This window comes from Triturus cristatus, chromosome 5_2 (genome assembly GCF_964204655.1).
Source record: "Triturus cristatus chromosome 5_2, aTriCri1.1, whole genome shotgun sequence".
In the NCBI taxonomy this organism is placed as follows: domain Eukaryota; kingdom Metazoa; phylum Chordata; class Amphibia; order Caudata; family Salamandridae; genus Triturus; species Triturus cristatus.
The window spans coordinates 692484093-692509367 of record NC_140588.1 but is presented as its reverse complement, the minus strand read 5'-3'; the positions used below and the strand labels follow the sequence as shown (position 1 = coordinate 692509367).

General features: G+C 45.1%; 1 protein-coding gene across 1 annotated transcript in view; it reads right to left on the bottom strand.

The window, feature by feature from the left end:
- TNMD (tenomodulin) overlaps positions 1–25275 on the bottom strand; it is a 480685-nt gene that overhangs the window by 216569 nt on the left and 238841 nt on the right. The window contains exon 5 of the mRNA XM_085607759.1: positions 3764–3920. Within this exon, the coding sequence (XP_085463885.1) occupies positions 3764–3920 (157 nt within the window). The remainder of the gene's footprint in view (positions 1–3763; positions 3921–25275) is intronic.

Below are 25275 nucleotides of genomic sequence, written 5' to 3'. Positions count from 1 at the left end.
TATGGCTTCACAAGGGTGACAAGAGGAGGCTGGACTCCCTCTGGTTCCATCTTTGTTCTATGAAAGCTGAGAGGATGATGTTCGGTTACGATTCCCGTCTGGTCTGCGTCTCTGACGTCCTGCCAAGTGTTCCTTTGCACACTGGTCCCTGTTGTGAATAACTTGAGCTTCAGTTTGGATACTGAATTTCAAAGGCTGCCTTCTATCTGAGACTCTGCGACCTTTACCTCTTTGTTTCACGTTAAACAGCATACATCTTTCTTGCAACCCCTCGCCATAGAAGATTGGACAGCAGCTCTTTTGGTTCTCATTGGATATAGTTCAGGCCATTTCGACTGGCTTTACCTAGGTCCCCTCTTTACTTATTGGTTTCCCATTTAGTTTAGAGTCTCCATCAAGATGTCGTAAGCCCACAATTCATAATCAGGAAAGTCACTATCTGGCATGTACTCCACTGGCAGGTTTCAGCCTCCCACTAAGAATCTAAGTGCCACATTGTCCATCCCAATCCAGCCAGGGCACCTAGGACCCTCTCTTTCCCCAGCCACTCCTCGTGATCAGAATTCATCACACCTGGCTGGGAGAAACTAGCAATGCTTTATAGCACCCCCCCCTGTCCTGTCTCATCAGTCTCACACTCTAGACAAGAAGCAAGAGCATTCTCTTTGGATGTTACACTTCCCAGAGGACTGTCCAGAACCTTTCTGTCCCCTGGGGCATATACAGTCCCAGCCCCTCCTATGGGCCTTTGGGCATTGGTTTGCTTTCCTCCCTCGGAACCAGCCCATCACCTGTGATGTCCTCTACTATATCCATGCCTTAGATCAATCCTAGCAGTCTAATAACAACTCTTTTACATTCACTTACTCTTGTTGGCGACCCTGGTTGCTTTTTCAGAACACTCTAAAATATTCCCAAAAGTCAGTTGCCTTAGCATGTTCCCTAGGCTCAAGGTGCTTGCCCTCTACTCTTCTGTAACATTATCATTTGGTATATGCTGTAAAACGCTAAGACCACACTGCCAACCACATGCTACGCTTCGGGCTTTCTTTCAGACAGGCCATCTAGAGTGCAGGATCCCAATGCACCTCTTCCTCTCATTTGGAGGCATCCCACATACATACTCTAAACAATCAAACACTGACCGAAGTCTCCAACAACGATATAACCAGACACCACATTTAATGAGATGCATACACATATATACATATACACCAGTGCTTCCTCCACATACATTTCTTTCAGAATCGTACAAAGTTTGGACCTGTTGGCAAGATCACAGGCAGCGGGCAGGCCCAATAATGTCCTGTGGTTACCAATTATTTTCACTGTGGCCTTTTTGCTTACTAGGAGGCACAAATGTAAACGTTTTTCCTGGTTCTCAAAAGCTCGTGGAATCTAAATTACACATCAGAGAGAATCCATGTGCACTTTCCCATATTTGTAGTAGACCGTACTATTAAAGTTACATTCTATTATTTTACTAAAGAAGACATGTTCTGAGGCATCCTGGACAGTAGATGTGTCTCAGAGAGAGTGTCAAGATCAGGGTACCAGAACTGTCTACTTCTGTGAGAGACAACCACACAGTCAAACATTGTGCAGCACCACTACACAATACTCCAACCACTCAGAGTCCTTAAAAATATATATAGTTCAGAGCAAATATCTCTGCAGACTCGACTGATGATATTGTGCCTCAGCCCAGTAACAGAGAAGAGAAGAGATACACCAGGGCACATATCTAGACATGATAACCATCTAGCCGGCCATTGGGGAACTCAAACATGGTTTACTGTGACTGTATGCGATCATCTGTCTGAGCCAAGTGGAGGAACTGAAGGCAGGGGACATTCCATAGACATACCTGAGGATTCCGAAAATCATCATTGATAGACTATTCCCACTTTAGATGACCACAAACAAAACATATCAGGTTCACTACTATTAACAGAACAAAATGGTCAGGCTATTGCTACTGCAGGTATACCCTCGACCAGCTAGTGAGTACAGCTGAGTGACACTAATCTAATGGATGCACAGGTGAGGGATACACAAGCACCGTAGAGCTTTTTCCACTGTTCAGGGAATAGTTAGAAATCTCTGGAATCCTCTGACTACTTTTAGCTACTTGCATAGGATGTACATCCATAGTTGTGCATTCCATCCTTGACCCTAGCCACCACAGCTCCCTCACTAAGTATACCCTCTGCAGCCTGCATAGGGATGGGAGGGGACAAGAACAGATGCAATGGCCAAATGGCTGCTCTGACCTGCAGCTACTCCAGTAAGAAGAGGGAGAATTGTGCTGGTGCAGAGCTGATATCTGCACCACTGAAGCTGAAGCATCTCGAATTACCTGCACGATGCAATCACACAAATCACCAGAGTTTGTCACCGTAACAGACCAAGAGGTGGGCAGTGTCAAAATGTTGTAGCTAACAGACTGACACCTACATGAACCTTCACAATCAGTATCCAGGGAGCCAGGGGATGTAACTGCTACCCATGAGACTTGCTCATGCTCATATCTCCATCAAGTGGCCTGCTCTAAACAATCTCCTGTTGCATAACACCACATATGTTCTCCCTCTAAAACACACAATACTGTTGTCCCCGCCAACCACGTATGCAGAGCCGCTGTTTAACAAGACCCCCTTCTTTTCTAATCTATGTAGTGCTGTACTCTTGCAAGAGGAACCACTCCTACTGCCTAATCTCCTTGTCATCTTAATGTTCAAACTCTTGGGACTATTTCGGCAGTGTAAGTGTCTTTGACTATTTTGAGGTCAATCCTTAGGGACCTCATCTAATATGGTGGATTACCCTGTGTGTAAATTTGACAGATCATCTGCAGAGATGAGTAGACCCTCATGATTCTTTGCGATGGAAATTTTAGACAAATAGCTTGATGGAGTCCTTCTAGAATGACTTCTAACTGTTCATGACTAGGCTTAGGTGATATTACCTGTAGGAACCATCTAGCTTTTGAGCAACGTCACTGAGGATCTTCTCATGCTGAGTCCGGTAGTAAATTGGCGCTCAAGACATTTAACATCCTTAGATTACTATGACTGTGCAAGGCACAAGATTAATACCGCTAGTGGTGCCACATGCCTGTTTGGTTGCATGTGCTCCTGTTCATGAATGTCAATACAAATGACCAGGGGTAGGAGAAGTGACATCACATGACATTTGACCTTTACATTCACACACACACACATGCTCGCACATACACACAGTCACACACTCATATTCCAGCTAATTCCACTCCGTTTTTTATTACATTAATAGTGAATAATATATTATTATTCACTAGTAGTTTAATTTAAAACAATGACAAAAAAAAGAAATTAGAGGCTCAGCTGATGTTTATAAGGACGAGATGCCTCTGTGTTCCTGGCACCTATTTTGCTACCTCTGAGACCAAGGGTCGAAATGCGCTGCCAGGGTTCGCATGGGGCAAGGCAGGGGTCACAGCTGCGACCCCTGGTAACCCCTAAATGACGTCCATGCTCCTCTTATATGTATTTTGAGACACGGTCTGCATACTACCATATGTAGAGATGAATTCAAATTAAAAATATAACAGTACAGTAAATTTAGTTACAAGAATAAATTCAGATTTTTATCAAAAGCTTAAGCAAGGTCTTTCAAATGAACACTGTACTTTTAAATATCAGCACAAGTGGGAAGAGCATACTGGCGAAAATGAAACCCCTTCTTAATAAAATGCAGATGTTTCGGAAAGGCTTCATCTTACCAGATGGAAAACTTGGATGAATCCAGTGCACCGGAACATTCTTGCAAATGTCGAATATTTTTGAATTTCTTAAAAACTCCTTGTCTTCTATCGGTTTCTCCATTGGAATCCACACCATCGATTGCTCTATGTATGTTTCTGTTATTTCATCCCCTTCCTATAAATGTCCATAAAAATAAAAGAATTGGTGTTTCCAAGAGTAAACATGCTGGAAGAAAGCACACAAACATGAAGGTAGCTGATAAAGAAAACTGTCACAGCAAATCGTTTCTCTTCAAAAGGCAGGTTAGCAAGTTTTTTTAAACATCGCGTTATTAGATTTTGATAGATTTAGAGTAAATCAATAAGTTCATCCTGACCAAAGGCATAGAAAAAAAAGACTCATGCACAATGCAATTGAAGATTTCATTAGAGAGTCAACTGATCATACAAGGTTAAGGCAGCCTTTCTCCACATTCTGAATGCCCTCAAAGATCAATATAAGAGATTTTGTTGAGGCAAACATTATATTACTTCTCACTTGTATCAAAATGCACCATCTAGAAGTCTGGTAATCAATTATTAGTTCATTGTTATAAGCCATACTCTTGCTGGATGACCCAGGACTCTTTCTTCTTTACATTGTAAGTAATCCTAGAAGGGGATTCACGCCATTATGAATCTTTTAAGGTCTCTTTGTATGCCTGGAAAGATATTCCAAACTGTGCCTACAGTCCAATGTTTGTGCCATCACAAGTTTATAACAGGTGTATCCTGTGTCTGCAAATGTTGGGTGTCTACAATAACTATCTTTTTCTACATTTAGCCTCCTTTTGTGCCTTACTCCCTTCTGCGGCCTTTCCACTCCCCCATGCCACACACTTACCTACGTTCTTGTTGCTTGCTCCAGCACCATCCAACCTGCCCATGTCCCCATATCTGCTCCTCTCTCGCAGACCTACTTAATATTTGGGTGCAGTACTAATGCAAAGCAGATGCATGCAGCAGGAATGCCACTGGAATGCCAAAGGTGCCCCAAAGGCAAGCCCATGCCCATACCACTGCACCCAGCGCCCTGACCCCTCCAAACTCAGATGCTTACAGGACACTAACCTCTGCACCCTAAATACTGGACGACCCTCAGCTTACTGCTGCGCCTTCCCTTCAATACTGGAGGTGTGTTCAGCTGTGCACCTGCTGCTTTTACTGCGCTTTTTATCAGCAAACTCTGTCAGCCCCACTTCACCCAACGCTCATGACTGCACCTTGCACAAGTACCCTGCTCACATCATACAACCTAACCTGACCTGCCTCCTCCTCAGATTCCTCTATCTTGACAGATATGCAATTGAAGTTTGGGACTTCCTACACAACCTCTACTCCGACCTTCTCTTCCTGACCAAAACCGGCCTCTCCCCAAATTCTGGCCCCGACATTGCAGTAGCTATTTCTCCAGCTTCAGGATCATAAGACAGCACAGAACCTGCAAACCTTGAAGATGACTATTATTTACAAAGAAAATATCCACTGCGTTATCGACTCCACAAAATCCAGCGATCTCCCGGAATACCTCGCCGTTAAGATTCACATTTCTAGCAACACCACTCTGCGAGGATTCCTGCTCTAGCGTATTTTTTGCCAAGAACTAATTTCAGAAACACCATCACAGACTTCATCGCCCCACTTGTGATCCACTGTTCCTCCTCCTAAAAGAACTCAACTTCCTCCTGGAAGACCACACAGACCATAAACACACTTGGACTCACCCAACGAATGATGGACCCCACCCACACTGCTGTACAACTACTCAACCCGATCTTTAGCATCATTTCCAGCATCATGGTGCACCTGGGCCAACCACTACCTCATCCACTTCGACCTGCTCCACCCCACCAATGTGGAACCGCACCCTTCAAAACTAATGGAGGCAGCTGGAACTGGATCCCCAACATGAGAACATGGTCCTTAGAGCTCCAAACCTACCACCCGTTGCACCAAGACCAGAACCTCTCCCAGTCAATCAACTACTTTAATGTCTGGATCACCCTCTCTGCAGACTCTCTGACCCTTTGTACGACCATCACCGTCCCCAGGTCCAGACCTCAAGCCATCTGGTACACAGTAAAATTCCAGCTCTTTAAACCCCACTGCAAGCAACTAGAACTCTCATAGAGACACACCCAAAAATAAAACGGCAATAACTACTTCAGTTTTGCCCTCCATTTCTATCACCAGCAACACAGATTAACAAAATGATGAGTGTTGACCAAAGGTATTGAGAAGAGGACCAACAGTGGCAAAGAGCTTTTTACCATTGTAAATGAGTTCACCTCCCCCGATGCCACCTCCACAACTTTGACCCCATCCCAGGAGCACCGCATCCAGCTTTCCCACTACTTTAACAGCAAAATTCACAATATTTACCACAACTGGTGCCATACACCTTTTGCTGCCACCAAACTAATCTGCAGTGTCCCCCAAGGATCTTTGCTCAACCTCTCCCTGTTCAATGCTGACGTGGTACCACTTGCCAAATTCGTCCCTGCTCACAAAATCAGCATCATCTCATGTGCTGACAACACCCAGCTTATCCTGTCCCTCTCAGATGACTACCCCAACGCCAGGATGAAATTCACCCTCACATGTCTGTAGTCACCATCTGGAAGAAAACCAACTGTCTAAAGCTCAACTCTGACAAGACAAAAGTGGTACTGTTCATTAAGGACACCTCACTGTGGACCTCAGTTGAGCGGCCGGCCAAACTGGGGCTGTGAGAAATTGGGTTGTTGGTTGAGCTGGGTGTTAATCCTGCTAAAGCAACAGCCACAATCCTTGTCAGGGTGAACAACTAAAGTCACTAAATTAGCTTGTGCTTAACCCTCTGGTAGCTTGGCAGAAAAGCAGTCAGGCTTAACATAGAGGCAATGTCTAAAGTATATTTGCAGCACACGAACAGTAATTAAGTGAGAACACAACACAAGAAAAATCCCACATCAATTAATAAAAATAGAGTACACTCTAATAAATGATTTTACATCAAAAATCTAATCAGTAGAACCGGAGTTATGAATTTTTAAAGTTTACAGTAAAAAACAGAGACTACAAGATTCGCTGGACGAAGTCATTGTGAATATTTCCATATTAAGACTTAGACTCTTTTTTGAAAGTCAAAAAGATCCAGCAGGGCGAAGCTACAAGGTGTAGCCCACGAGGGCTTGGCGAGGCCAGATACCACTTCTATGAAGGACTGCTTGAAAGCATTTGCTGCTCCGGAAATAATGTAGCAGTAGCTGCCATGAAGTCAGGTCGACCGGTAATGCACCATGGGCAAGCAAACATGTAGGTCCCAGTTTCCACTCGGTTCTCAGGATCAGTTTTGAGCAAAAGCATTTCAAATCCCAAGTTCTGGATTTTGTCTGGTTGGGTACCTTTAGTACCCCTTCCAAGGGTACTCGAATCAGGAGGCACGGCTTGGAGGATTTGGGCTCACTCTGACTGGGTCCAGGTGTGGGTTCAAAATGGTTGGAGTCTTTTATGTCTCCTTAAGGCTCTGATCAGGAGGCCAGCCAACTAGCCCTTGGACTCATTATGGTAGTCTTGGATTTAAGCAGAGGAACAGGACTCAAGCAGTTCGACAGGCCTCTTAGGGGTTAAGGCAGGTTTTAGGCAGCAGAGCAGTGCTTTCAGGTAGAGCAAAGCAGTCCTCTGAAGTATACAACAAGCGACACCAGCAGGCAGCGCTCGTGGAGTTATTCTGCAGGCCCAGAAAGTGACCTGAACAGAAGGTCTGAGGGTCCTATTGTTATATTTGGTGCCCTATTTGAAGTGGAAGTTTCTAGAGAATTTCCTTTGAAGTGCTTGGAGTTTCATGCCTTTCCTACTCTGGCTTCGGCCTGGCTAACTGAACAATGAGTTAGTGTAAAGTCCTTTGTTTGAAGGCAGGACACAGCCTATTAACTTTTAAGTGGAGCTGTGCCCAGTTCCACCCCATCCTGCCAGTGATAGCCCATCCAAGCATGCATAATCCCTCTATTGTGTGACTTTCTAGGATGAGTAAAAAAACTCCAACTGCCAAATCCATAATGTCATGTAACCCACAAACCGGCTGCAGGTATAAAATAGCTAGGTCAGGCCACCAAACATAAAATCTGTACCTAATCCCAATTAAAAGTTAGCACTTATTAAATGTAATAAGGCAACTCAATGTTATTCTATGTAAGAGGTAGACTTTACAGTAGTGAAAAAAAACTTTATGGGTTTTTAAATACCAGGACATGTAAAACTTAAACATACTTGTCTCTTTTTAATGCACCTTGCACTTTGGGCTACGTAGGGCCTTCCTTATGGGTTGTAAATATGTAATAAAAGGGGAGTTTAAGGCTTAGGAAGAGGTTGATTTTGCCAAGTTGAATTGGCAGTTTAAAATTGCAGTCATGCTACAATAGCATACCTGTGACTTATTTTAAGGGATTAAGTAAGTCGGTGGCACCATACGTGCTGCAGACCCACTTGTAGCATTTAATTTACAGGCCCTATGTATATGGTATACCACTTTACTAGGGACTTGTAAGTAAATTAAATATGCCAATCAGGTGTAAGCCAATTTTACAATGCTTTAGGTAGTGCGCATAAGCACTTTACCAATATTTAGCAGTGGTAATGTGCACAGAGTATTAAGGCCAGCAAAACAAATTCAGAAAAATAGGAGGGTGAAGGGACAGTGTTTGGGGAAAGACCACCCTAAGGCTAAAATTTCTAATAGGGGCTGAAACCTAATTCTTCAAACCAAGCCAGTAACCTTGGAATAGTGCTGGACAACCATCGCTCAGTGAGCAGGTAGATCAGCACAGTCACCGCCTTCTGCCTCCGCACCCACAAGCTCCTTAGAAAAATCTGCACATGGTTCCTTCTCAACACCCAGAGAACAACCACACAGGCCCTGATTTCCAGCAACCTGGACTACAAGAACTCTCTTTGTTTTTTTTTCTCTGCAAACCTCACCAAAAGATGCCAGTTCATCCAAAACACTGCTGCTAGACTCAAGTACAAGCTCCCACCCCTTGCTCACATCTCCACACACCTCAAAGACCTTCATTAGTTCTCAGTTCACAAATATTCACTCTTAAAGCTCCTCAAGCACATCTACAAAACACTTTACTATCTAGACCCCACTTACCTGAATATCCACATTAGATTTTATGGCACAACCAGAAACCTCCTGTTAGACCAGACAGCCTTAGGGTGGTGTTACCCCAAACTTTTTGCCTGCTTGCCTTGACCACTGCGCCAAAGCACAACCTACTGGCAGCCTGCCACCCTCTCAGCAGCACAGATACATGTAGTCTAGGTCTGTTTGACATAGGCAGATGGCGGTCCCTAGCTCTTATCTTCCTGTCACTAACTGCCCAAACCATCTCCCAAGCATTTTATACTGCATAACCAAACAGTGCCACTGTAGCACACAGCTAGAACCTTTCAAGACAACGGAACCCCACATCTACACACCACACACTTCCAAGTACAGCCCAATTCCATGTGGCACTAGTAAGCCCACAGCTATAAAAAGCCTTCCCTGTAGCAGCCTTCCCAGTGGCAGTCTTGGGTCACAGAACATGCACAACATACCCTATGTCTCCTCTGACCCTAAACTACAACAGAGAAAGTAAATATGGCTCAAGCAGTGTACAGAGGCAGACAACGGTGAACACACTGACCGCACTTCCCCTGCTGTGTTCCCTTTGTATAAAGATAAATGGTCAATCTGATTGGGTGTGCACTGGCTACTCCAGCACCTGCCGTTGTTTGGTGCTAACTGCGATGCAGAGAGATACTGTGCCCAAGAGTGGAGTGGTGCACCACCCGTATCTGTGGAGAGTGTTGTTTTCAATAAGTCTTATAATCTTTTTTTTAAATGTCTTAAACAATTGCAAAAATCCAAATATAGGAAATTGTCAGCCAACGCGTTTCATTCATAACAATGAACTTCTTCAGGGCATAAGTATATGTGGCGTCTGAGTAGGAGCAAGTGTGTACAGAGCGGCTGCGAGGGCCTCCTTGATAAGGGCTGGCTTACACAAAATCTGGTGAGCAAGAGAAGACAGCCGTCAGCTCTATCGAGTTGTGTGGTCGTAAAGTAAACATGGCTCACTGCCCCTCAGGCAGTGAAGAGGAATTCTGTTGGCTAGACTGAAGTGAGGCTGCTCTGTCTCGCTGTTCTTACTGTGAGGTATTTTATTCCTTTAAACACAAAAGGGAGAGACTCTGTTGAAGTTTGAAAGCTGAAACTGCGAGGCTGCGTCTTCCAGGGCTGGCTGCCTCATGTGCATGGAAAGCTGAAACTCGTGGCCGGATTGGCAGAGCAGGGAGAGTCAAGCTATGGACTACCACAGTGTTACGGGCAGGGCATGCGCAGCAGCGTGGTGGCAGAAAAGGAATCCTTTTTAGGTCTCGTCTACGCAGCGCACATGCACTACGTTGGAGAGAGACCTTTAGCCATCGGCACAGCTTTGGGGGCAAAAACGTCTACGCGTTGCATTGCTTGCAATGGCAACGTGTGCACGTCTGGCGATTTCCTTGCGGAAGCGCGCGGCGCCATATTGTGGCGCCTTATGGTCGCAATCATCGCACCTTGCTGCAAGCTCCCGCAAGGGAATCGCGCAGGCCCCCTCCCTTTGCTGCCGTGCGAGGTGCACGCTTGTGCTGGTTTGCATTGTGTCCGCTTACTGTACAACTGTACCGCGTGGTCTTTAATTACCATGTTGATGAATGGAATCAAAAGGCCAATCAGTCTCCTATTCATCCACTGTAGCTGCTAAAATATGACATGTCATTCCCATGACAGGTTCATGCCATTCAGACCAAACTTGAGCAAGAAAAAGGAAGTGCACAGAAGAAAGCCCACAAGCTGGAGTGAAAACTTGGGAAACACAATGTGATTATTTTTCAGCATTTGATAACACTGAAATCTTTAGAATTCTGTCCAGAGGCGGTGCTTTGTTCACATTCCCACCGTACAATGCCCTTAACCCGAGTTCATTTGCTCATGACGCATTTAAAAATATATTTGGACATAGATAGGATTGCATGAAAACTAATATCCATAAATGTAATTTTGTACGCGGTCATTGAAGGTCGAATTGAAACGTGTTTTTTCAGCATTTGCTTTAGGGGTGGAAGTTAGTAAAGAATGTCTATCCTCATTTTATCAGAATTTAGCCTTCAGTGACGAGGTGTTTGCAGTCTTGGCTTTTTTCTCATATTCTGCGGCGCTCTGGATAAAGGTACCACAGAAAGTGCAGTAAAGAAACACATTTTCAATGTTGAATTTGTAACATTAGTCCCCAGGGCCTTCAACAATATTCAAATTGTGGCTGTGTTCAGAGTTTGTTTTGATGCAACTCAATAAGGAGTTCCCCACAATCTGTGTCTTCTCTTCTCGATCTCTTTTCGATCTCTTTTATTATTTTGCACTACAAATGAAAAGGACCTGTGCAAAAATAAGGCAATCCCCATAATGTCTCGAGCTGCAGGAAGAGTAGAAAGCATGAGGGAATCTTTTATTTCTAAATTGCATCTCCTCAGACCTCTTGAGGTGGGTTTCCCGAACAGCTGCAATGTCAATTCCTTTATCTAGAACATAATTCCAGACTCTCGACCTCTTTTTTTTGGGAAGTTTTCTTCTGTTGCATTAAAAGTGAGTACCTTAAGGATAAGGGGACCTGGTGAATGATTGGCAAAAATTCCTGTTGAATCGAGACTTGTTGGGTAAGAATGCCACACAGCATACTCTCCAGGCCAATGCGCTAATAAAACAAGCATTGGCATAATAGGTCTCGCCTTTGGGACCTTATAAGTGTTTAGCCATGCAACACTTGATAGTGTTGCACCAAGGATATTGTGCTGGATAACTAAACACTGATAAGGTCCCAAAGGCGAGACCTATTGGCTATGCCAATGCTTGTTACGCTTGACAGCTTTTCTGACCAATATGCACACCACGGTACCAAAGTTATTTCATTTAATGACAGTGACATACTCACCGCCTGGTCCCGGTCTGGACCGGCTCAGAGAGAGAGTGAGACAGCGAAGAAGAACATTCGTTGTTAGGTGCATCAACTCGCACTTGCGACCATCAGCTTTGATCTCGACCCTCAGTCCCACACCTGCCAGCCGAACTATGCTCTGCTCTCATGATGTTTATGTTAGGAAACAGCATGAGAGCAGCGAGAGCATTGGCTCGGCCAGGAGCTGCCTATGTTCCAAAGCAGACTTGGGGGTTCTGGCAACAAACCCCAGGGCTCCCTGCGTTGCGCAGGTAGGCGAGGGTTGAAGTGCACATGTCAGTCTGGGCAGAGCAACCACTCTTAAGCAAGCTCCCAGTCCCCCTTGCCCCTCTCCTGCAAGGCAAACTTTGCCCGGGCCATGCATTGCGCTAAAAATACATCAAAAACAGTCAAGTTAGTAAAACATTTATATGGGGCAAACAAACAAGGGGGCAATGCCCCTGCGCCGTAATAAAGAAACCACTGCTGCAGTATTCCCTGGCAGCTTAGGCATGTGGGAAATGACACGCTCCCAGAGCAAGAGTGCCTTTGTGCTTCAGTGTCTTTTATTATCTTATTTTCTCTACGGATATTTGTGAACTTCGATAGGGTTTTCCCAGAGATATGATAATTTTTCATTGCAAAAGAGTCTTGGGCCAGATGTACTTAAGGTATTTAAGGCCACAAACCCTCTGATTTGCAAAAATTCTGAGTTTGCGACTGCATAAACCCATATACATATGTACTAAATGAATTTTACAATCTGGAAATGGTTTCCCAATTGCAAAATTGGTTGAGAAATGGTTACCAAATCGGTATTTGGAAAATATGTTTTTTGGGCATCACTTTCAAATACCAAATTGGTACACCCATTAAATCAATGGTTTGTGACCTGATTTTCAGTCTCAAATCATTGCCGCGTTGGGTTGTAGCTGATTCCCTTTGTAAATTGATGTAGCAGCTTCTGGGTAGCAGGTCGTGGTCCAGGGGACCATGGCCACCTCTCTCTGAAGTTTTTCAAACCTACTAACTTGTAGAAGAAAGAAAACAGCCCCGTTTCTTTTAAGGAAATTCAGCCACCTTAAAAAAGTTTTCAGTTTTGAAAGGCAAACACAGACATGGTCAGAAAACTGCCGCTAAAACGGCGATAATGGGCTTGATAATATGTTCTCTGCAATTCCAATTGAAGCTCAGGTTAGATGTCCTTCACATCTAACATGGGCTTCAATTGGAATTCCACAGAGCATATTATCAAGCCCATTATCGCCGTTTTAGCGGCAGTTTTCTGCCGCTAAAGCCGCGAGAATTTTAACGCTTGTCTTGATAATATGCCTCTTTATTTCAAAACACTGCCTTTTTCATTTCCCCCTCAGTTTTGTTTGTGAAAGTCTCCGATAGCCGAACAATTGGTTAAACGTTTGTCCACAGTGATTATTATTAAAATAGTTATATGGGGGCATATTATCAAGGACGGCGTTAAAATTATCGCCGGTTTAGCGGCAGAAAACCACCGCTAAATCGGCGATAATTTTTAACACTGTCCTTGATAATATGCCCCTAGGTAACCAAAAAGTTCCTTTCATATAGAACTCACAAAGGGGTATATTATCAAGAAAGGGCGTTAAAATTATGGCCGCTTTGGCGGCAGAAAACTGCAGCTAAAGCGGCGATAATGGGCTTGATAATATGCCGCAGAGTATTCCCATAGAAGCCCATGTTCTGGTGTGAAAAATAGGCTTCTATTGGAATTCTCCAGGGCATATTATCAAGCCCATTATTTAACGCGGTGCTTGATAATATGCCCCTTATTTTCTCTGGCTACAGAGGCACAAATGCAGTTCTGTAATATGTAAAGGCAGTGAAGGTATTAAAGCGGCGGGAGGTGTCAAGTGTGTGTCTAAATTTGAACCAAAGAAAATACCATCAAGGCTTATATTTTGCATTTCCGCTTTACAGAAAGGGCAAAGAACTCATATGACCAGCTTTCTGCAGCTGCAATCAATCACAGCCATGATCAAGATTTAGCAAAGTCAATAGATGTGGGTTTGATGTACTAATGCAGGCAAACACTGTGCTAGTGCATTAAAGCTAGACAAGACACATGTGAAAAATCACAGCCATAATATAATGAAAGCTCCATTTCCTCTGTCACAGTTCTATATGAGTTTCCTTGTAAAATGAAGAGCGGGTGGCATGGTGAACTTCATTATATTCCTTCGTTTGTTTTTATAACCTATAAAGTAATGAAAGATGAAGGATCCCTTGCAGCCCAATCTACATTTCATGTGGAAACGCAAACAGGACTAAAGTGAGGGCGAGGGCGCCTTAAAAACAGACCAGCTTTCGATTCTGTGAAACATGTAGCTGGGCTAGCAAGAGAGGCGTGCTTCCTCCTCTAAGGTATGAAAACAGGAATGCAATAAAGGCTCACTTGGCACCCAGTGCCAGCTTCCTCGCTCCAGCGGCTCTGATGAGAAACCGTTAGGAGCTTTAATGAACACACCAAGGGCAAGGGCGATGGACTTTGGGGGGCAAGGAGAGGGAGGGGCACGAGGAGGTAGGAGCTGTTACACATGAGTAAGGCATGCTTTGCAATGCAAGCATTCCATTGGAGGTCGAAGGATACACTAATTAACCTATAGCATGAGGTGAGAGAGAATGCTCCTCTAGGCTGAGACAAAACGTGAGTGATTAAGTCTTTAGCCAATACAGAAAGAGACTGGTCCAGTAAAGCCAATGGTTTAATGTGGAACCCAGAACCCAGCCTGCATAAAAGCAATGGATCTGGTTGGTGCTGCAAAATACACACAAAGTTGGATCCAGTGGAAATTCCGCTGTCTTGCAGCAGACATGGATATGTGCAGACTAGACTTTGATTTTACACAAACTCGGATGCCTCCAATTCTTACATCTTAACTGAGTTTAGCGTAATTGAACAATGTGCTTTTAATGGAACACATATTTTTACCTTAACCAGGTCTGCCTCTGTGACATTGCCTATACACATATAAAGCCATTGCTTAAGGCTGATAGACAGAACCGACAGACTGATAGCCAGTGATGCTTCACGTCAAAAATAAAATGATCATGGCGATGGCAGCTGTGCCACCTCTTAAAGTTCTTTAACAATTGACAAAGAAGTTCCTATCAAAGTTTTAACTGGCCACTTTGCTTCTTTTTATTAGTCTCCTTCGTTTGCCTTTGAGTAATTTAGGCAAAATCCTGACAGCAATTCAAAAACTATCTTTAAGATGATTTCTACTCCAGGCCTCCAGGAGAGCCTCTTTGCTCATTTCTATGGTGCAGTCAGTTACAAAGTCAGGCTTTCTGCTTCCTTGTATCTCCTGCAAGGCAAAGGTCTGTTGGAGTCACTACTGCCACAGCATTGATCCATTAACAACATTAAATGGATGGAACACGGCGACTGGCAAAAAGGATGTAACATGTTAAAGAGACAGCAGATTTTAAACTTCATTCAGATTGGGGGAGAGTGTCACTGGGAGTAAGCACAAGTTGCTCTGCTCTAGCTGGTGATCTGCACCATCACAGTTGCGCTGATAGTATTGTTCTCAGACTGTTGACTGTGCAAGCCCATGAAGCTTGATCTGGACAATTTCTGTCAAGCTGGAAAGCCCACTCCTAGACCCGGGTAGGTGCCAATTACACTCCTTTGTTTCAGCCCTCTCTTCTGGGTAGTTTCACAATCAGGGCACTGTGGCTTGACTGTTCCTTCTTGGGCAGTCATATCCCCGCAGGGTCAGGCACTCTTTCCCTCTCTCTGCAGGCCAGACCAGCTCCGGGGAACCAAAGGTCTCCCAGCAAGATGGCGGGGACTCTGGGAAACGAGATTTCAAGGACACAAGCCTGGATTTCAATAGTCTCTCAGGGGCATATTATCAAGAAACTGCGTTAATATTATCGTAGCTTTAGCAGGGCGATAATGGCCTTGATAATATGCCCTTAGAATTCCCATAGAAGCCCATGTTCTGTTGTCAACATCGGCTTCTATGGGAATTAACAAGGGCATATTATCAAGCCCATTATCGCCGCTTTAACGGCAGTTTTCTGCCGCTAAAGCGGAGATAATGTTACCGCGGTGCTTGATAATATGCCCCTTAGTACTTTGTGGAGCACTCCCTTGGCCATTAATAACTTGTAACCAAAACCAAGTTGATTAGTTTGGGTTCCCACACCTATAGTTACTTCGCAACAGAGGAGGTTGATTCCGATGTAAGTGTTCTGGGACCAATTTGAAGCTGTTTCCTTTTAAAATTACGTTGTCTTTCTGTAGAGGAGACACAGTCTTTGTGAAACCTGATGGCTCCCACAGCAGGTAGTGTTGAGGCTGCATTCAAACTGGAGCACCTACAACATAAGCACAATAAAGTGTGAAGACTGAACGCTCGGGAAGGACAAAGGTGAAGTCCATGCCTAGAAGATGTCCGCTGCATAACTTCTCATCAACCCATACCCACCATCAGCCAAACAGAATTGCTCTAGAAGGGATTATTAGCACTTCCGTAGTAACAAAGGCCACTGCTGCATTTCTAAGATCCCCTATCTCCATCCTCTCAACCTTCAGTGTCTGAGGCCACATCTTTTTACCATGTAGTGCGAGCAATTCACTATCCCTTTCTAGGGAGGCCATGCCATTATTTCCATGTTGTGCTGTTTTACCACAGACATCGAAAATGGATCACATCAGCCTCAGCAATCCAACATTAACACAAGCATTGGCATAGCCAATAGGTCTCGCCTTTGGGACCTTATAAGTGTTTAGCCATCCTACAGTTGCATAACTAAAAACTTATAAGGTCCCAAAAGCGAGACCTATTGGCTATGTGCGGCCGCGAAAGTGAAAGTAATTGCGGTAAAGCGCGGCGCGCGCGCGCGCACCCGCGCACATGCACTGTAGCTCTAGGCTGGCCTGGTAGCACTTTTTGGAGCCCTCTCAAGTCTCGCCAGACCAGCGCATGCCCTGGGTCAGGCGAGACCTAAGAAACCATGGATGTCGGTACAGGGTCTAGACGTCAAGTTCAAGCAGATCTTTACTTAGCCTGTTGGCACTGCAGTCATGCCTAAACAGTAAAAAAGGTCTATTTAGTATGATCAATCAAAAAATGGTACTCCACTTAATGCACATGTCCCAGGACATGAGAGGTACTCCCATGTCAACAAGAGACTGTGCTTGGTGCCCCACTCCAGACTCTACAGCCAGGTCCTGTGTCTTGTGGTCAGTTACAAGGCCTACGCCTTAGTATGCATGCAGGATTGTGTGTGGAGACAACAATGTTGTGATGCCAGATAACCCTCAGTGGGGGTCACCCTGGAATGGGATGCACATCTTTACTACCATGCAGGGGACATTCCTATTCAAACTGCAGCCATCTTAAAATGACTTTTCTTTAATAGAAAACACATTGCAAAACAGCAGCCAAAAGTGTGCATGCTGTTGTGTCATCGGGTGGTGAGCCTTTACTAGGTAAGGCTCGAAAGATGTATCTTACTGCAGGTCCATGCTAGAATTGTGCTACGGTTTCTCTTCCTCCTCAGTGGGGATGGGCATATAGTAAGGATCCTAGGAATTCCTTGCTTACTCCTGATCCAGTTTAGTGTGTGGTTATTGCTGTGGTGAAGACTAGTGCAGTGGAGTATAGCTCTAGTGTCTTGAGGCTGTTTTTTTTTGGATAGGGGCAACATTCTTAGTTCCTCTGAATAGGCCTTCATGCAGCTCCAGTAAGAGTGTTGGCTCTGTAGATGTTGGCTCAGATGGTGGTGTCTTGTTTCAGTGACGATTTATGAGCTGATTTTGGTTTTGGTGCCTTGGGGTCAGAGAGTGTAACTAGTCTTTGAGTCTAGGTGCTCTTTTCTTGTAACCTCACTGGAAACGAGAAGTGCTGTATATGCTGAGTGAGCTCAGGTACAGTAGTGGGTGCCATCTCTCGAAGCCTTTTCGGTGTAGTCTCTGGGCTTGAAGCCAGGTATCTTGAGATTGGTGATTAGCCAAGAGTCAAGCCTTCAGTAGAGTTCGAGTAGCAGAAGGATGATGCTTGCATGCTGTTAAAGTGTATGCGCGACACATGACAGTAAGTCTACTGCCAGAGTTTAGCAACTGGGTTATCACAAACAGCTGTTTGGGGGTCAGGGCTCAGCACAGATAGGTGCTGCTGGACCCTAATCGTGGTAGTTGAGGTTGTTTGCCACTGGTGTCCTGGGGGCTGTCCTACCATGACTCTGCAAGCTGGGCCAAATACAACCCTTTCTGCATTTGACTCTGGGTGGTGAGAGTGAGCAGTCACAGTATTCTCAGGGAGGTAGGGTGGGGGACAAATGCTCATAACTCAACATCCAACTAACAGACATAGTATCTTAATGTCCAACTCACTGCTTGACTTTTTCAAAAGAACTTTTAAAAGAACATTTAACACAAAGTACAACAAAATCTCAAGGGTGGGCCTAACTCGCATAATTCTGTACAGTGTAATCATGTGGAATTACACAAAAATTATGTGAGATTAAGTGGAGTTAGGTGAGAAGAGTAATTCTGCATTTAGCACTAATAAGTAGCACTAAATGCAACAGAAAATGAATGGCAAGTGCGAGCAGCCAATCATGCTTGCTAAATGTGCTCTTGTGGTAGGCTTTTCCTCCCAATATTATTCTTAACTATGGGAGTGGGTGCAATTGTGTTATTATCATTATATCCATGTCGAAGAGTTACGCGGAATTACCAAAATTACTCCGATTACTCCAACATAATTGAAATTCTCCCCCAGGCCTACTAAATGCTACAGAATACGTTTTGAGAATATGATCCTTCAGTGGATGCTACACGGCCCCTCTCTTCAGTGATCTGTTCTACTGGGGAGACTCGACTATTTATAGATGGGACAGCAAGCGCGTTCCTAGCTGTTGTGGCCTTCCTAGGCTTATAGTCTCTATAGCAGCATTTCAGTGTCTCATGCTGTCAGCGCAGCAGTGCCAAATCACAGCCCACAGTGGCTGCAAGTGAAATATGTGGATTGTGGAACTTTAGCAGTTTTCACATACAGTTCTTAAGGGGGATATAGGAGAGAAACTGGGAGACACCCTCACACCATTGGTCACTCTTGGCTTCGTTATGTCAGGCTGTCTACTTTCTCTGGGTGTTCTGTATGCTGGGAACATGCTGGGCATTTTCTCCTGGACAGAATTCTCTGTAGCAGAGGTATGCAGACTCCTCCCTTCTTTCTGCAGGCTGGCTTCTAGGCACTAGGCGGATCCTCAGCTGCTACAGCTGAAAGTCCACCAAATGACCCATCAGAACCCGTTTGGGTTTGTTCTCTTTCCAATTGTACTTCACATTTTGCTGTCCAGAAACAGCCTTTGTGTAAAGTGATCTTTCTCATACAGGTAGTACTGGATCTGTCTCCAAGCAGGAGGACCAACAACATGGGCGCAAAAAAGCCTGAGTTTTCTTCATCTACCTGTCATCCACCTTTCTCAAGCATCATTCAGACATAGGCAGAAGGGCAGGCCTAACCCAAAAAACGTCCTCACCTTGGACAACAGAAACTGTTGTCCCACCCCTAACCTTATTGTCAAGCAAATGGCAGTGCTCAGGAAGAACTAATAAGCACCCCCTTACTAACAAAGTCTTACTGGAATAAAATGTCTAACTGTAGGCATGTCTCCATCCTTCTTCATACTTCTCACATTGTCTAGATTTCTTCCCTTTAGCCATAGAAATGTAGGCAAGACATTTCCACAGTCTGGGGAAGCTGTTCCCATTTTCCATCCTATGCGGATGTTTACACACACACACACACACGCACACACACATACACACACACATACTTACTGTTACAAATGTACTGCAAGCATATTATAAACACACTCAATATTCATGCAGGATGTCAGCGCAAAGCTCTAAGTTGGACATAACAGCAGACCTTTACACAAAAGGCATTTGTAGGCCAGACATTCACTGACACAGATAAAAAGGTCTAGTAACTATAAGAGCACAAACATGGTATGCTCACACCACCACTTTATGTGCTAAACCCAGGATATGGACAGTGGTCCTCTGTCCATTATGAGGGCACACTTAGTAACATAACATAACGTGTATTTGTAAAGCGCACGTTCACCCCAGCAACGTGGCATCTTGGTGCTGAATAATAGATGTATATTGTTACCCAACTCAATGGTACCCGTTTTATCGACCAAAAATGGATGAAAGGCTGAGTGGACCCACCGGGATTTGAAGCTGTGACCATGAGGTCTAACACAGGCCCCTGCACTGGATGCATTAGTCCACTGAGCCACCAGACCCAGCTAGGCCACTGAGCCATCAGACCCTTTGGGTCACAGGACTGGCCATGGACCACGCATTGTCGGGGACAGACCTAGACCTTTGCTTATATGTTAGAGTAGTGTGTCACCAGGGCCAAAATAAAAAACCAAGATACCAGTTTCACATGCAGTCGGGCACTTATAGCTGGGCCCAAGCCAGTTCAGCAGGCAGGGGACATTCCCATCCCAACAGTACTGGAGATGGAAGCATACTGAAGACATTCCAGAGGACTAACCTTCCGACTTCAAGGAGTGAGGGAATATCCGTGACTGAGACTAGTTATGAAACGTTGATTTGGGGGGTCATACATGTTGGTTCATAAAAATAGGTAATAATAAGCCACATCTTCACATTATTCATCCAGAATTGAATATTCTATCTTGAATCAGGTGTATGTAAGAAGGTAACATGAACTTTTATGTAAAGCTTGTCTGCGACATGGTCCCAGGAAAGCCTCATTGTTCTCACTATAAACTCTTGTCTTGGGAATAAACTATTTAGGTGAAAAGATAAGCAGAAACATATTTCTCTGGAATCCACTGAACTAATATCAGGGAAAAAGAGACTGGTATTACAAGTCTATGTACAGGTAACAATAGTGACTAGAAGTAGAGATATTCACTGCCACAACTAAGAAGTAAGGATGCATCTTGGTCAAATGACTAGTCACGCTAGTGTTCTCTTTAGTGGTTAACAGAAGTTACCAGACAAATCGGGAATTTGTAGGTTTACAAGAAAATTGCAGTTTCTGTCTTCCTTTCACTTGGCCGTTTCACTTGTCAAAAGATGTCAACATATGCAGGGGGAAACAGACCTGGTGATGGGGAGGGACATGCTGGAATATATGCAAGTCCACCTATTCCTGCAATTAATCCTCATTTATAGGTATTGTTTTTTCCGGCAGTGGAAATAATTATATCATCAAATATAATCGGGCCTTCAGTGTTAAACATGCTGTGAAAAGCATATGAAACAATGCCTTTGACAATACGTCTGAGAGAAACGCCCCCATTGCTCAACATGAAGAACAGGCCCAGGTCATTGTCCGATAGTAAAATATTACCACATAGTGGTTCACATCAATGCAACAGAAGTTTCAACGTTGCATTGACGTATCAAAGTTCATCCCCGACAATATCACAATCAGTGCTTCATTATACCTAAACATAGATTTGCATGCATAGTTAGCACAGGGAAATCACAGCCGTGCCCTGTATGTAAAAGCTACATAAAGTATTTACAAAGTTCAGGAAGTTATACGCAAGTGGACTTTTGCATGAAAATTTCGTGTTTTGCTATGTTTTTTTAGTCCGTATTTGCAGTATTTGTTTACACAGACTTATTGTGGCCTACCTTTCCTTTGCAAATGTCGACTCACCAGCAAAGAAAAGTCATGCAGGATCTGCACTCGCACACAAAATGCTAATCTTTAATGTTCTCATCTACATATTTTGAGAATAGGAAATTATAGACTTATTGTGTTATTTGGTTGTAGTGTTGCGTTCTAGTCCTCGCACGCTACGTGGCTACGTAGCGCGCGAGGATAGCGCTGAGCGGCGGACTGCGCATGCGCGAATCGGGGAATCGACCGCGCGGTCGTGCTCTGCCCGGCGCTGTCGATTGTAATGTAATAGAGCTACATATGAGCTATCATCATACCGTCTCAGTGTATTATATCAGGAATACCTACTACATTACAGTGGCAACGAGATAAGGGATCTTTAAAGGACGTGGGGAAGAAAATTGGGAGACCAGACCCACCACCCCTGCAAACACAGGCCAGCCTAGAAGCCACCACTGGGGACTACAAGTGGACGACCACCACTGCGGTACACAAACAGAGAGAGAGCGCGGCAGAGGCAGCAAGGAGAGACAAAGCCAACCACAGGGTGAGAAACCAGCATAGGGGTAGAAGGCAGGAGAAGGACGGAGAAGACTCCAACCCACAGGGAACCTGGCAGAGGCAGCAGCACGCAGAGACAGGGGAGCAGAAGAGACACTACAGGAACAGGCGCAGATAGGAAGCGCGGACGCGCCAGGCAGTCCAAGAGGCCCAGGGGCGGCACCAGAAAGACGCGCCGAGATGAGCGCGCAAGGATCTTCGCTGACGACGCCAATCCCGTTCCTGCCGAGACCAGGAGAACCCCAAATGAAGTGGTAAGATTGGCGAGAGTATTTCAAGAACTATATCGCAGCTCTAGAAGATGAAAACGGAGAAGCCTTTCCCAGTGCGAGGAAGAAAAGGATTCTCCTGCACAACTTAGGCCCGGAAGGCATAAGGGTTTTTCAGAACTTGCTCCCCACACCCAGAACAGCTGCAGACGACGACGTATTAAAGCACGCCATTGAGGATCTCGACATCCACTACCGCCCAGCAGTGAGTGTTTCCATAGACGGATACAATTTCCAACAAAGGAAACAAGAGACTGGAGAAACCATAGATGGTTATGTAGCGGCGTTGAGAAAGCTAGTGGTGACATGCAAGTATGCAGTTTTGCACGACGAGTTCATTAAAGATCAAATCGTCATGCACACCACCAACAAAAGTGTGCAAGACAAGTTGTGGGCAAACAGCGAGGCGTCACTAAAAGAAGTAATTGCTATGGTAAAAAAGGCGGAGTTGACAAAAAGGTGTGCTGATGCAGCGAAAAGGGAGACGCTCCAGAAGACTATGGTGAACAAAGTGGACGACGCCGAACCACCGGGAAGGAGCAAAACCATGCCTCCGGAAAGTAAAGGTCCAACTAAATGGAAAGGGAAACAGGGGCAAACATGGAAGAAGAATAGAGATAACAATGGGTCATGCTATAGGTGCGGAAGTCAAGCACATGCAGCCCAGGACAAACGTTGCCCTGCGTTTCGAGCAAAGTGTATGTTCTGCGGCATAATGGGACACTATGAAAAGGTTTGGCGACGGAAAACGAAGAGACCCATGGTGAAGTACGTTACTCAAGATCAACTGGAGGAAGAAAAAGAACAAGAGGAAGACATGGGGGTACTATGCGTGGAAGACCAAGTACTGGGAATTGATGGAAGACGATCCCGCAAACCACAATGCGACATGGTGATAGGAGGAGTGAGAATCAAGATAGTAATAGACTCGGGATCCCCATATACCATCATCCAAAGAGCAGGTGGAAGGAAGAATTCAAGCCCAGGTTGGGAGCAAGGCTAGAACCACCAGACATACGACCTGTATCGTACACAGGCAAACCGATTCCCATGGTGGGATACAGGAAGTTGATCTTCGAATTCAGAGGAAGAAGTGCAGAGTGCAAATTATATGTAGCAGAGAAGGGCCCTTCTGTGCTGGGATGGATGGATCAAGGTGATCTAGGGATCAAGTTAGACCCAGGAGGGGACACACAAGTGCTTATGACAGCGCCGGGGAGCTGGCCGGGACTGGAAGAGATGAAGAGCAAATTCCCGAAGGTGTTGGGAAGGAAGGTAGGGAAACTGGAGAAATTCACACACAAGATTATACTCAAAGAAAACTCCAGACCAGTATCCCACAAAGTCCGCAACGTACCGCTAGCCGTAAAAGAAGCAGTGCAAATGGAACTTCAGAGACTGGAAAAAAATGGAATAATAGAGCCTATAGACAGCTCGGAATGGCTCGCCCCCTTGGTAGTGGCGATGAAACCTAATGGCAAAGTCCGCCTGTGTGTGGACCTTCGAGAACTGAACAAGTGCATAATCGTGGAGAAATTTCCATTACCTCGCATCGAAGAAATGTTATCTAAGACCAAGGGGGTAAAGTGGTTGTCCACCATTGACCTAACGTCGGCCTATCACCAAATAGATCTACATCCGACAAGCCGGAAACTGACATCCTTTATAACACCCTTTGGATGTTACCAATTCCGTAGAATGCCGTTCGGTCTCGCCTCAGCAGCGGCGGTGTTCCAGAAATTAATGCATCGTCTATTCCAGGACATCAAGGGCATCCAGTACTTCCAAGATGACATACTGGTGAAGGGAACCGATAGGAAAAACCATGATGAGAAGCTGGAGAAAGTACTCAGTGTGCTAGAAAACAACGACTTAACCACAGAATGGGAGAAGTGCCGACTGGGAATGACGCAACAACCAAAGGAAATGATGGACGGAGTGTTGAACAATGCAAGCACTCACCCCCAGTCAACTGATCTGGGTTTAATCCATCACTGTTCTTTAGCCCACTCTGCCACCCCAGTTCAGACATGGCCATATGCAAATCAGTCTGACCCTGTGCCTCATGGGAACAGTCCAGCCCGAACTGCCAAGCCATGTCTGCCCTGGACCGGAACGGTGATGGATCAAACCCAGATCTGTTGACTGGGTGTGAGTGTTTCATTGGTTCTGATGCTCCGTCCATCACCACCCCCTTTTGTACCGCTTTGTTTGCCATAAGTTGGCAGGGTATGCTCAGACGTTGAGTCCCTTGCTCACTTTACCACTGGATTCAAGCAAGCCTGGCTGAAGACGGCTGAAATGCCAGAAACCGGTCCTAGGAAGCTTGTTTCCGGTCCAGGGAAGACATGGCTTGGCAGTTCGGGCTGGACTGTTCCCATGAGGCACAGGGTCAGACTGATTTGCATATGGCCATGTCTGAACTGGGGTGGCAGAGTGGGCTAAAGAACGGTGATGGATCAAACCCAGATCTGTTGACTGGGTGTGAGTGTTTGATTGGTTCTGATGCTCCGTCCATCACCACCCCCTTTTGTACCGACTGGGAATGACGGCAGTCACCTACCTAGGTCATGAAATAGGAGGACAAGGCATCACCCCAAAACAAGCAAATGTGGAAGCGATATGCAATGCTATGGCCCCTACCAACAAAGAAGAGGTGTGGTCCTTCCTAGGGATGGCAGAATATTACAGCAAGTTTGTGCAACACTTTGCCACCAAGACACATCACCTAAGACAATTAACAAGGGACAAAACAGTATACAAATGGACAGAAGAAACACAAAAAGAATGTGAAGCCCTGAAGAAAGACATCAGCCAAGCGGTGCCACTGCAAGGATATGACCCGCTCGGTCGGTCAATACTGACCACGGATGCCAGCGAGAAAGGTCTAGGGGCAGTCCTCATGCAGGAGAGGAGAGAAGGTACGACGGAGACCCTCAGCTTCGCATCAAGAACGCTATCACCCACTGAACAGAAATATAGCG